The 14,051-nt window shown below is 38.0% G+C and overlaps 1 protein-coding gene across 1 annotated transcript; it reads left to right on the top strand.

The window, feature by feature from the left end:
• Positions 1-1,382: 1,382 nt before the first annotated feature.
• Positions 1,383-13,270, top strand: SULT4A1 (sulfotransferase family 4A, member 1; the record flags this gene model as incomplete). Its single annotated transcript, XM_009584384.1, has 6 exons — positions 1,383-1,513; positions 2,939-3,019; positions 3,138-3,264; positions 6,561-6,655; positions 8,084-8,222; positions 12,782-13,270. Coding segments are annotated over 6 exons (686 nt in total), but the record flags the coding sequence as incomplete, so codon positions are not given.
• Positions 13,271-14,051: the final 781 nt, after the last annotated feature.

Raw genomic sequence — 14,051 nt, 5'->3', positions numbered from 1 at the left:
TCAGGAAACAGAGGAATCTTAAAGTACTTACTCTCCAAAGCAATTCTTGGAGACGTGTGTTCTTTCACATTATATCCAGACTGTGTTCACTCTAACCAGCCTCTAAAGTACATCAGCGTTTTTTAATTCTTCCTAGCTCAGATTAAAAGAAAATCTGAATAATGATACACTGGTTTTCTTAGTGTTGAACATACAGAATTTGTACAAAACGTGTCTGTTAGTGTGTATAGTCATGCTAGTTAACATGAATTAACTGGTGACTGTTACAAGTTACTTGCAACTTACAAGTTATTTTCAAGTTAAAACAGGAATGAAAAGCATGATCTCAAAGTTTGCAGCTCATCTTTCCAAGGACATGGGATGTTGAGGTGGGCTTGGGCTTTGTAAGGAGTTCTGGAACAATTACTTGTTCCTTTAGGCAACACAAGAGAGAGAATAAATTCCAGTCTCATTTTCCTTACCACTCACAACTCTTAAATAATTGGTCAATCTGTCGCAGTATCCAGGTTGTCCCATGCCCGTGTGACTTGTCATCTAAACTGTGGGGTCCCTTCCCTGCTAGCTCACTTTGATCTCTCCTCATTCTGTTCCTCCATCTCACCAAAAGCCTGTGCCTTTCTCTTCATAAGCCTCTGTCAAATCTCTCAACCTTTGCCTGTTTTGAGGTTTCCTACCTGCCTGAAGGTAAAGTAATTTGAAATCGTTTCCCTGTTCAAACTTCTGTTTGGAATACCTATTAATTTTCCAAAGCGCAGTCATTAAGGCTGAAATATCTCATGGTTGTTTTGTAAATATCCTCGGACTGGAGAGAGATACGTAATTGGGGCCTCTAAAGCGTATGACTAACTCGCTATGCATTGATGCATTCAGTGGTTTATCCGGTCCATAACATGGAGGCATAAATAGACTCTCAAATCATTGCATAACAGTAGAATTGCCTACAATTTAGAATAGAGAACACTGGCAGTCTCCCAGTTCGGCCGCTAATGCATTTTGTGAACTTGGATGATCTCTGTCTGCCTCATTTTTTTCATTTCTAAAATGGAAATAGTAGTATTTGCCTAGCTAACATTCACAGTGGAAAAACTTTTTAAAAATGCTTTCTAATTCACAGGTAAAATGATTGGGAGACAGAAACATATTTAAATTACTACTGAAGAAAAATCTCAGGTCTTTTACATGAAAGGAGATCATCATGTGTTTAAAATAAAACTAAGGGAGCAGACATACTATGTTAAAACAGTAGTTACAGACTTAGTTCACAGAAGACTGTTAAGGACAAAAGTTATCATTATTTCTATGTCTAGGTCTCCCTTCATATGCTTCTGTTTAGATAAGAACTGTAATACAATCTGTTCTCTTTCATTGTTTGGTTTATGCAGGCACAGGCTTGCTGCAGGAAGTGGTATATCTAGTGAGTCAGGGAGCTGATCCAGATGAGATTGGACTGATGAATATAGATGAACAACTTCCAGTCCTTGAGTACCCTCAGCCTGGTCTGGACATCATCAAGGTACAATTTATTGCAAAGAAAGTCTTTCAGCATTTGGATATCTTTTTCTTTGGTTCCATATGTATCACTTCATTTCATCCTGTGTCCTTGTCCTTTTCATCACTGGACTTGCTCAGTTTGTTGGAATGATTCAGTGTAATTAGGTTATTTTAAAATTGCTTTTATTAAGCTTTATTATACTCTATTTAATGCTTTAGATGTTTCTCCATGTCCTAAATATCTTGGCAGTGGGTTTTCTGAATAAAAGTTCCAGGCCCCCCTTGCCTATGTAAACAGAAGCTGCCCAAATGAGGCAAATTTGCTTTGATCCCTTCCCTGAATTTGCGAAAGAGGAACTACAAATACAGAGATCTATGGATCTGTAGACCCGCTGCTCTGAATTTACACATTTAAATCCTTAGAGACCCAGGGTCTGTGAATCTACAGGCTTTGTAGGTGTAGTTCGAGGAGTTTGGAATATTCTGCATGAAATGACTTCCACACTATTAAGAATCACTCAGAGACTAGTGGCATGGCATATGAGTGTGATCTTGTAATTGCTGTAACTACTTCTGATAGTTGATAGGCATATCCTGGAATGATTAGGCAAAAAACTGGGCTCCATCTTATAACAGCTACAGTGCTTGTTGAATTGAGCTAGCTAAGGCTGGCACAGATAGACTTAAGCTGCGTCTGATCAATGACAACTGCAGCATCAGCCTACTTTAGGCTGAGAGTATTTAGGGGTCAGAGGTTGCTTTTCTTTTTCATCTGTGTGACGCCTAGTCCAATGAGACCTCAGTGCTACTTTGATTCAAATAAGCAGTGTCAATAGTGAGAGGTTTAGTTTGAGGTTACACATTGTTACCTATACTATGTGCCAGCAACTTGATCCAATATGGATTTATGCAGTTCTTAACTATTGGAAGATGGTTTGTGTCATAAGACAATTTTGTCTCAAATTATAGAAAAACACTCTGTTTGAAAGATGTTCACACACTCAGATAAACCTTTGGATTGTCTGGGCCTAATTCTGAGGATAAAATAAATTGCAAGAGTAAAATTTTGAAGTGAAGAAGTTAGGGATAGGGTTTTCAGAGCTTCTGATATTTTTCAAGGAATTTTAATGGAAGCATCACTGGAAACAAAGTTTGATACTAAGAATCTTCAACTGTTACACTCTTTTCCTGAGAAGGTCCTACAAATGGAAGTATTTTGAAAAAAAAAATAACAAAAAACCCCAACACATTTTCCAGCCTTTTGATATTTAAAAAAAAGATGTAACTCCCTGACCTAATTTCTAGACCCAGACCCCTATTAATTTAAGAAGTGAATTTGTGAATGTGACTCAGTAAGGTAAGGGGCTTCAGGTATGACAGTTTAGGGCAGCTCAGGATGTGCCAAAAACTAATGCACAATAAAAAACGTTTGTCTGCTTTATTTTAGGAACTGACATCTCCTCGCCTCATAAAAAGCCACCTACCATACCGGTTTTTGCCTTCGGACCTCCATAATGGCAATTCAAAGGTAAAAATGAAATGACATCATGTTTTTTTAACTATATTGGCAGCAGTTGTTTAAGTGCTTTGGGAAATGGGGTGGGGAAAAAGCTTTCAATAAGATGATTTTTTTCCCCCCGTAATAGGTAATATACATGGCTCGCAACCCCAAAGACCTGGTGGTGTCTTATTACCAGTTTCACCGTTCCCTAAGGACCATGAGCTACAGAGGAACGTTTCAGGAGTTCTGCAGAAGGTTTATGAATGACAAGTGTAAGGAGCTGTTCTCTCTGCACACGCTGTTACACATTTATTTTCATCTCTGCATTCCTTCTGCAAGTACAGAAATGAACTGGATAAAGGTGCATTTGTTTTGCATATACAGCAAGGAGGTTGCTACAGATAGTGCTGCGTGGACTTAGATTTGTCCATGCAAACTATGGCGATGCCTTGTAAATAACTGCCTTACAATATTTGACCCCATGGGCTCAGCAGTGTTCCACTTAGCTCAGGCAAAAGTCTGGTCTACTGTTCTAAAATTCAGCTTGCAAGGTACCAGGTACTTTGTGAAAAGTGGTGAATACTCCCAGCATCATTTGATTTCAGTTGTATCTCGCTGTTAGTTACTTCTCAAGGTTTTTTTTTTCTGGTAATTCCTTTAATATTTTTATTTCATTCAAAACCCCAAGGTTTGTCCCTTGCAAGATACCAGTTAACATACAAAAATCTTTAGTTTGCATGAGATTGATCTGGAGTACATCAGTAAGTTGAAGTGAGCCCCTGTAAGAAAGCAGCTGCAGGCTGCTACTGTCTGAAAAATACACCTCTATAATGAGAATACAATAACATGCTTTACAACAGCTCATCAGCTTCTCACCCAGTAACTCCTTTGAGCGAGGGCTGTTTCATGACACACCCACCCACTCAGGCTGCACAGCCTTAAGTAGCTCCATTGCACTAGCTCAGTAAACTTACAGGGAGGACAAGCCCTATGTTCTCACATAACTGGCTGCCACTGGGCTTTTTGCCAATGGATTGCCACACTTTCTAGCTAGGAAGAGAAAAATTTTTTACTGCCTTCTATTTCTTTACAAAATCTTCTCTATGATATCTTAATGTGACACTAAGAATTCACCAGGTACCTTGTGCTCTGAGAGCAGGATCTCCTCTAGATCCCGTGCAGCAAACTTTCCTTCAACCTGGAATTTGGAGGAGTTGATGCTAAAGGAGCTGTATAATACTAAAGGGAAGAAAAAAGTAAAAGCCTACCAGTGGAGGTTATTTAACAGGCCTTAAAAACCTTTGCTACTTTCTCCTGCAAGTTTCTGCAGGGAGGGTAAATGCTCTCCTATTCCAGCCCACCTTCAGCTTTTTCTTTTGCATTCCCTGAGAATGGGATGTTTGTCTGTAGCTCGTGATCAGGAACTTCTACACTGGAGACATACAAAAGACACATTAGAAGGTCTTCTAAGATAGGAGGAAGGTTCTGTATTCTTTTTCATTTAAGTATCCCAAGAGTTATTTATATTTTCATCTCGTAGCAGCTAGCTGATTTATCACAACCTCACAGAGTCAAGAAAACATCACAGCATGTTCTGTGTCCATAATTGTGCAAACGGAGTGTTTTGTAATACAGCAAATTTAGCATTTAGCTAAATGTTTGCATGTCATGGAAGCAAAAAAACCTTCATAAGAACTCAGAGTACTGCTAGAGGGAGAAGCACTGAGCCCAAATGACACAATCCCATTCTTTTTAGCCCTCCTTATACCTAACCGTCTTGAAACAAATTCAGTGCAATGTTAGCTGTATTGTTTGAAAGCGTACAGTTGGGTAGGGATTAGTCTTGAATGTGCTAATTCTTTGGCATTATCCTCTAAAGCTTAAGGGAGTTTCTTACATAAGGATAGGTAAACTCTGCTAACATAATCTTAATGGATTCTTGCCTGTACCATTAAGAGCAGCTAGTAACACTTTTTGCTTGACTGATGTGTTAGTTTCATGCATGAATTTCTTTAGGGGTGTATGGAATGGGAATAACAAAAATGGAATTTTTCCAATACCTTTATAAAAATTGAAAATGAGTCAGCTGATTAAAAGAATTTTCCTATGAAACTGACCTCTCTGTCCGTTGAAAATGTTCCAGTTACCAAAATTAAACAATTATTTTTCAAAGGGAAAAGGTGGCTTCAAAATACAAAACTAAAAAGTTTCGTATTTTTCTATAGCTGCTTTGGTGAAAAGATAAAATCGACCAAAAAAATACTGGGAAAGAATGTGAAAAACTGCTCACCATATTTGCTTAACCTACTGCCTTGAATATCTGAAGTACTTTGGGGGAACTTAGGGGTAACAAAGAAATATGCAGAATGCATTTCTCTTTGGGTTTTCTTTTTGGTAATATTGGCAGCAAAAGACATTCTCTAGGGAATAAATACCAGTGTCTGAACCTCTGCTATACACACATAAATTGACTGAAATCAGTGCAAATGCGGAGTTTATCAGAGAACTGAAAAACAAAGGAGGAAAGCTTTGGGGGGAGAGTTGGCTTCCAGTAACCACTGCCTCAGCAGTTTTGGGAGCACAGGCCCTTCCAGCGTAGCACCTCAGCTTCTCTTCAAGTCCTAAACCCCACACAGAAGATACAGGGAACTGAAAACAAGCTGCTGGTGGCATGCAGGAGGTAGGAGGCATAAGCTTTTCATCACTGGCAACCCTGCACGCTGGGCCTGCTCACAACTTGTGATATATGGGAAGTACCCCATCACATCACTCTAAGCTTTCAGAAGCACTCAACACCTCATGGGTATCTGGTTGTAGTCTGGATTTATTGTGTAATTGAGGTAACTGATAACAGTATAAATGAAACTGTGTTCTGGCATATCTACAGAAGTTGTGGGGAAGTGTTCAGAAAATAACAATAGAAGAGAACAGGTCTTAGATTTTAGCAGGGGAGCAAAAGTTGTAATGATAAATAGAATATTCTGTCAGTACAGAATCCTATGTTTTTGGGAATGTCCATGAAGCATTTTTATGGGTCTGTTTCCTCAATACTTGTTTAATTACGAAAGGACAATTGTTGTTAGCAATTCTTTGCCCGTAATAGAGGATGTTCTGTGGGACTTCCCACGAATGCTGTATCTAGCTTCTCAGTGAAGGAAGCTGCAGTGTTGATATGTTAGTTGCAGGAATTCACACAGGTTGGAGCCACTGGAAATTTGTCTTCTGCAAAGCTATCTGTGTAATTTTTATTTTGGCTAAATTTCCGTTCAATAGTCAGGCGTTATTAATACTGAGCTCCAAGAGGTCCATCATGAAATATGATGGCATTTTCAGTTGAACATTTTATCTTTATAGTAAGTTAATTCTTTTGAATACTGCAAACTGATAGAAAAACTCTTTCTTAATTAAGTTCCTTGCTGTGCATGGCAATGGGTCAAAACCAGACACTGTTCTCCTGGGGCTATGAACCGCTTCAGTTAATTTATTTTTCTCCTTTTTTTTCCTTTTTGAAAAGGGTTTAATAACAAAAGTGTTCATTTTCCTCATGCCAATCATAATGTCTTTGTAGTAGGATACGGTTCGTGGTTTGAACATGTGCAAGAGTTTTGGGAACATCACATGGATGCCAATGTACTTTTTCTCAAGTATGAAGATATGCATAAGGTAGGTTAGATGTAGCAAAAAGGTATTTTAATTACGTTTAGCATCGTAGTGTTTAAAATACATAAAGTACAAAATTTGCTTCTTATGTCCATATTTGGGCTCCCTAATGTCTGATACCATTTTTAAAGCACTGGCATTCAATAGCTTCTATGGACTTTCAGCACTTTCATAAACCTAGTAATTTATTCAGGAATCTGTCTGCATCCATAGGCACTAAACTACTCACAGAGAAGGCAGAGATGTGTAACTGGTCAGTGCTTGCTACACTCAGCCCTGGGCATTCATTTAAAAGAAATGTCTTGCTGTGTGTGCTATATCAATGAGAAGAAAAGTATATCCTCAGTGTTTTGTCCTATATATTTTGCATTTATTCTGATTATTTGGTTGTTCTTACTGTCTTCTGTGAAACAATGTTGAAAACAATTAGGGATGATTGTGTAGCATAAGGTGAACATAATTATTGGGTCCTTACAGTATGCTGGCTAATAAATCCACTTTATTTTTAATCAGAAATTTAGTGGAAATACTACATAGAACATTGGTTTCCATTTCCTATTGCAGTAATATATTTTTGAGAATTAATGAAAATACTTCAAAATGTTTATTTGATTGGAAAATTAATGCAAACATAGGAAAAACCCAGCTCCTATCTCTAAATCTACAAAAAGACAAAATCAGGGTATTATAATTTCAGCTTTACTGAGCCTTCTTACGGAGTGGGATGTTAAAAGAAGATGTAATGCAATCAGAATAATTAAAAAAGTTTAGTAGAAATTATTTCAAACCCATGGTTTTGAATAATGATGTATTCCTAGCTGTGCTCACTGATGGATGCTGCCAAAAGCTGGTGACTTCCTGATAAGCATTGCTATTTTGTCCTTGCAATTCCAGAAGTCTTATTCATACTGAGGAACCCCGGAGGTCTGGATATATAAAGGAATGACTGCTTATTCTCAGAGGCCACTTCACTAGATCCTTTCCATCTACATGAATGCAGTCCCAGAAGCTAACAATGAAGGAAGGGCTGTTCTAACATTTGTAGTCATTTATTTTACCAAGATCAAAATCAAAGTAACTTTTAATTCCTCCAAAATACACTCGTATTCCAAAGCAATCAGTTAAGGGTGCAGTATTGTCTGAAGTGGGAAGCATCACAATTACTTTGCAGTTCCCCATTCTAATATTTGAAGAGGCGAGCTTACATGACCATGTTCTCTGCTGACTTATCTTACCCTAATTACTTGGAATGTGTTTATTTTCAGCAAATTGGAAGGTGGCAAAATTTTAAGACAGTGGTGTTTCTACAACTTCTGCATTCGTATTTTTCACACTCATCAGAATATAACTCATTTTGAAATATTTGAACTCATTAAAAAGAGGTCATTTAAAATATTGTAAAATAAACTATTTTAAAATTCTCTCTTACAGGACCTAGCAACAATGGTTGAGCAACTGGTGAGGTTCTTGGGAGTTTCTTACGACAAAGCACAGTTGGAATCCATGGTGGAACACTGCCATCAACTCATTGATCAGTGCTGTAATGCAGAAGCACTTCCCGTTGGCAGGGGTATGTTTAAACCCACAGTAAAACTCTTACTGTGGAAGTTGCAAGAAGCAACTGACAACTTAGTAACCTCCAGGATGTGTTAAGATGTTGGCAAAACATTGCTATGTAAATGGTGGGAGGAAACTGACAGTGCAGTTTGGGGGTTGGTTTGTTTTGAAATAAAGTTAGGTAGAAGTGACTGAAAAGGACGGAAACATCCAAGTTCAACAGTGTATATTCAACACCATGCAAACCATTCTGTCAGAGAGTCTTTGGCTTACTTCAACAGATTGAGCTATTCATGCTGAGAAGACTGCACCGCTCCTTCTGACCTTTGGCATGTCAAAGCCTACACAATTTCATACAGTTTATCCTGGCCTAAGCCCTTGTGTTTAAGTATATCAGATTTTCTAGAATAGCAGATAATTCTAATTTGAAGGCATCAAATGACAAGGAGCTGCAGTTTTCCTTATGAGCTTTTTCTTTTCATTGTCTACCTCAGCTGTTTAAAATGTGTTTAGCTTCTGGATGTTTATTCTGGTGAGGTCTTTCTCTAGGAACCTGAAGTGCCCTTTAAACTGCTGATACATCTGTCCTTTGAGAATGTCAAGAAATCAAGTCCTTTCTCAGTCTTCCTTCTGATAAGCATAAAAGAGTGACCTCACTAAGTCTCCCTCAAATTATTTTCTGTAGGCTGCTTTACAGCACTTAACAGTTCTTTTTAAAAATGCGGGCATAAGATCAAGATGGAGAGTTCCTATGTCAGCTTCACAAATGCCTTATCCAGATAAAAATCACTTTATCCACTGATCTAATCCAGTTTTAACTGGAACTTTCTTTCCCCGTCTCCCTTGTTTGTCCATCCATGGCCACATTAGCACTTTTTGCTACAGCATCATACATGAAGCATGAGTCATTTATCATGACCACAAAGTTTTTTCAGAGGAACTAATTTGCAGGTTCTTGTCCCTTAGGGAGCGTGACCTGAATACTTTGTTCTTAGGTTTCTGTGTAGGAGCCCTTTGCATACTACCTCTCTCAGCCAACCTTCTTGTTATCTGCAGAGTTTATCAGCTGTAATTTTTATAATTATTTTCAAATCTCTGATAAAAATACCGAATATCATCAGTCCTTCTTGACTAATAATTTTGAGTTAGCCAGTTGTTTATTCATTTGTTATGCATTTTGTTGACATTATATAGTTCTATTAAAAAACACTAAAATCACATGCCTTACAAAAGTCTATTGTATCTTTGCATTCACCTTTAATCAAACTGTAATCTTACTAACACTCAGTCAGGTTTGTTTGAGAGCTTGTTCACTTTCCCATGAAAGCAGGTTCACTGGTATTCTATACTACGCTTGTGTCTTTCTTGGTAGTTTCTTATGCCAGTTTTCCATTACTCAGCTCAGACTATCGTCAGAGTAACTGACCCAGGATAGCTTGTCCTGTTTGAATGTTGGCACAAACATTTCAGAATGTCATACTTGGAAAAAAGCCATTGCTCACACCTCCTTGCTTTTATCTGTGACTTTGCACACCTGGTATGGAAAGGCTCTTAGTACGTTATGTAGGGGCTATACACTCCAGTTATTATAGTAGGACCTGGAAACCAGATTCCTATGGGCAGTTCTCTTGTCATAACTGTGATATGGCACCTCTTTTTGCCCCAGTTCACTTATGTTACCGTAAATGATGACTTCTTGAATTAAGTATCTCAAGTTTGATGGCTTGAGGTAAAATTCCGGTGAAGACAAAGGAGTTTGTAGTTTCACTGAAAGATCTAATATATTCCCTATGGTTTCTGGTGGAGTCTCCACTGAATGGTGTGTTTTCCTGCTCTTAGTTATCTTGCTTTCAACTCCCATCCTACCCTCCTCTTATTACTTCAAACTGAAAACTCAACTTGTATCTTGTGTGAAAACAACAGACCATCTCATTTGCAGTAGGATTTTATGGCACATTGCCTAACTGATTACCAACCCACTTTTCTGCTGTGAAGACAAGATCACAAAATAACGAGTCTGGTAAGACATCCCGAGGGCCTTGATTAAAGTGTTCTGTGTCAGTGCAAGATTTTACAAACAACAGAGCCGTGTTCTCCTCCGTTGACTTGCATGAAGTAACACAAAACCCTAGGTTTGTTCCTAACCTCCACGCTCTGGAGATGTGTGGAGCGGCAGCACTGCTACATGCTATGCACAGCCCAAATCCCCCCTCCTTGTCCAGTGAAAGCCAGAAGGGCAGTTGTGAAAGAAAGGTGAGGTTGTAATACGAGAGAAAAGAGAACAGAGCTGCTGGTGAGACCTTCCACAGGCAGAAAGGTCAGCTACTGTCTCTGCTGGCCAGTTCATCTCCATCCAGATACACAGGGTGATGCCCATTTTTGCTGCATGCCCTGTTCTGTATGTGGTGTTAGTGTTCTGTAGTGGAGCCTGCAAACCCCCAGTCAAGGAGCAGAGCCTCTTATTTATACCGTCTACAAATCTTTCAAAAAGAAGCCCTCCTTTTGTAGTAGAGAAGGAAGGGAGCTACAGCAGTTAATGTAATATTTTGTCATTTGTTCACTGTGTGCTTTTTATTAAAAATATCCTTATTTTGAATTTCTTTTGTTCGCTGTCTCTGGCTTTTATAATATTTTGTTACTTTAGAATGCAGCTTCATTAACAGTGCTTTGTTCCTTCTCTGTTCGTTTTTGTGACAAAGAATGGTGGCAATAACATGACAGCTTATTGTAATTTGTTTCAAATATTTTTAATTTGTCATTAGTTACATTTACTTTATTATTTTGCTTTATTTTAGTTCTTCATTTTTTTTCTTTTAGCACATTGATCTTTACTCTGAAGATAACCCTGAGCTGCTGTGAAAGCAGAACAATGATTAGATATGTTACTTATATTTGACTCTTATCACATCATAATTTACACAGTTGCATGATTCAAATCATAAACCAGGTGGGTGACTTTTTGACAAGCTATCAATTCATATGGTAAAAAAAAAAAGATGTTACAAATAATCCACTGCGTATGTCCTTTATAAAACTTGTCATTTGCCCATACATGTTGTTAGGGAGATTCAGAAATAAAAGGCTTATCTTTCCCAAGCAGAGGAAGATGATGTTTTATTATCGTTATCGAAAGGGAAATACAGGCTTTTATGTTTCATGCTGTGCTTTATGCAATTGTTGCCAGAGCAAAATTGAAATCAGTATCAGATGTTTATGATTGCAAGCATTTTCTTAATGTTTTTTTTGATACAGGAGAAATTTGGTGAAAACAGTAAGTGATGCATTTCCAGTCAGTTTCAGGTTCTTTTGATCTTTGGATCCTGAAAACAAACCAGAACACTATCATACCTTCAGGAGTTATAGGAAAATCCTGATTTCATAAAACAGCCCTTGCCACACATACTACACCATCATGTTAATATGTAATTTGTAGACGTTTCAGACAGTTTTGTCTTTGGACTCAATTATAGAGTTGCTGCATAAAAGCAATGGTAATTAAATTAAATGGGTATTCTTCTTATGCATCAAATGCATAATTAAGCTCCCTGCATGTAGTTTTGTTCTCGCTGTTATGATTAAACTCTCTGGTAGCACAGTCCCAATTCTCCTTTCATTTATTCCAGTTGAACAAGCCTGGATTTTGTCTTTATTTATATCCGATATAAATGAGAAGAGAATTGGGCCTCTCAGTCTGGTTTCTCCATGGGGCTTATGCACCAACAAGTAACCCTGGCTGACTTTGAGTTAAATAAATTTTGGACTGCAGTGAAACAGTGGTTAAGGGGGCTGCAGCCTTTTGTGTCATCAGGTTATGTTACTAGTTGGGTTCAGTAGAGTAGAATACTCCATACAAGGAAAAAGTGTTCAATGTCCATATTTCATCCACCAAGAGCTGCTTATTCCTCGTGTACAAAATTAAAATTTAAATGACACAAACTGGGTGCATGGCACTTGTTCTTTTCTATAGATATTATCTAGACATTCATATTTAACAAACAATTATCTCCATATTGAGAAACGTAAATTCGTATGTTGAACTTACCTTTAAACATAAAATAATAGAAATCAGTAATGATAATATTACATCTCAATAATCAGAATTCAATAATCAGTTTAATACTCCGCATTCCATGTACCTTTTGAATGGTTCTCTAACCAGTGTGTGCTGAAGGCACAGTAATTTTGAAAAGCATTGTTAGCTGTTGGAATTATTAAACAGCCATAGTTTGCACTGAAACCAGAAATCCACTTTTAAATGAATACCCAAAGCAAAATCTGTATTCATTTCTGATTAAGGCTAGAGCAAAATCTCACAAAAATCTGAATCCTTCCTGTATACTTGCCCGGTGCAGATGACAAGGTGTATGGTACTTATTTTAAGGCTTTGCAAGGGTCGTAGCAGGGGAATTGGGTAAGACAATGAACAGCCTTAGGTCTGGTTGAGCTTTCAATGAAAGCTAAGACTGATTAGCATCTCACAGATGATACTTGGTGCCCTGCACAATTAGACTTTAGATATTTGGTGTCCTGTTACGTCCGCTCTCTGACTTGTGTTCCTTCTCTGTGTTTCAGGGCGAGTTGGGCTATGGAAAGACATCTTCACTGTTTCAATGAATGAGAAATTTGATTTAGTTTATAAACAGAAGATGGGAAAATGTGACCTCACATTTGATTTTTATTTATAAAAAATGCATGCAGATGATATCCAAATATAGCTAGAAGTGCTTTATGCATTCATTTATTACCTGCTGGACAAACTACTGTAGCTATTATGTGTAACAAGATTTAAAGAAAGAAAAACAATCTAAGTAAACCATATCAGATACAATTATCTTTGATCCTAAACAGCTGTTTATCTTCTAGTATTTTAATCCTTTGTCCACATGCAAGAACTTCCTAGACAATACTAGAATATTCAGCTGTTTTGGAATGTATTATATACGTATAAGGTATGTATTATATATGCAACTAGAATGCACACCTTTTCAGCCCCACATTGATTATTTAATGTGTTTTATAAAAGCTTTTCACTAGAACCTAAACAAAAGTCCGTAAACCAAATAAAAAATTATTTCAGAGGGAAACAAGTAACAGGCCAAAACTGTATGCTAGAATGATCTCAGGGGTTAATTGCCACATTTATTTTTATAGCAGGTATATCAAGTATAAATAAATCCCATTCCAAAATAGTAACTGATCAAAGTGGGGTTCACATTAGGTTCTGCACACCCTTATCTGTATACTTTGAGTAGGTTCTGTGCACTGGCATACTCTGCAAGACAGGCCTTGTTATGAAATATAGCTGTGATTGTTACTCTAATCCCAAAACCCACCCATGCTTTCATGGATGGCAGCACACAGCTGTCTTCCTGATGGATGAGGTTCAGCTCCATGCTGAAGGTCAGCAAACAGAAGCTTCTTAAGCCCCCAACTCTAATTCAGACCCTCAAAATGGGGCTTAAAAGCAAGGCATCTGGTGCAGGGTCTTTTTTGAGGAATCGGAGTCTCTGACCCATGTCACTTTCCTGTGTAGATGTGAATTTCACCCATTAGATACAGTAAGAGAAGATAGGATGTTGGACGGGGCTCTGAGCAACCTGATCTAGTTGAAGATGTCCCTGCCCACGGCAGGGCTGTTGGACTAGATGACCTTTAAAGGTCCCTTCCAACCCAAATTATTCTATGATTCTGTGATTCTATATCCTCTAGTTCCACTAAAAGTTAAGGGCACTCAGCACTGTTTACGGTTTGTGCTACTGGACTCCACCAGACCTAAGTGGAAGATGAATATACATGCCAGTGTAAGCAGGCAGAGGAAACGGCAGTGCTGAAGGAAGAGAGT

The sequence above is a fragment of the Fulmarus glacialis genome, unplaced genomic scaffold, assembly GCF_000690835.1.
Source record: "Fulmarus glacialis isolate BGI_N327 unplaced genomic scaffold, ASM69083v1 scaffold41698, whole genome shotgun sequence".
Taxonomy (NCBI): domain Eukaryota; kingdom Metazoa; phylum Chordata; class Aves; order Procellariiformes; family Procellariidae; genus Fulmarus; species Fulmarus glacialis.
The sequence above is the reverse complement of the archived record's forward strand: the minus strand, read 5'-3'. Positions and strand labels throughout refer to the sequence as shown.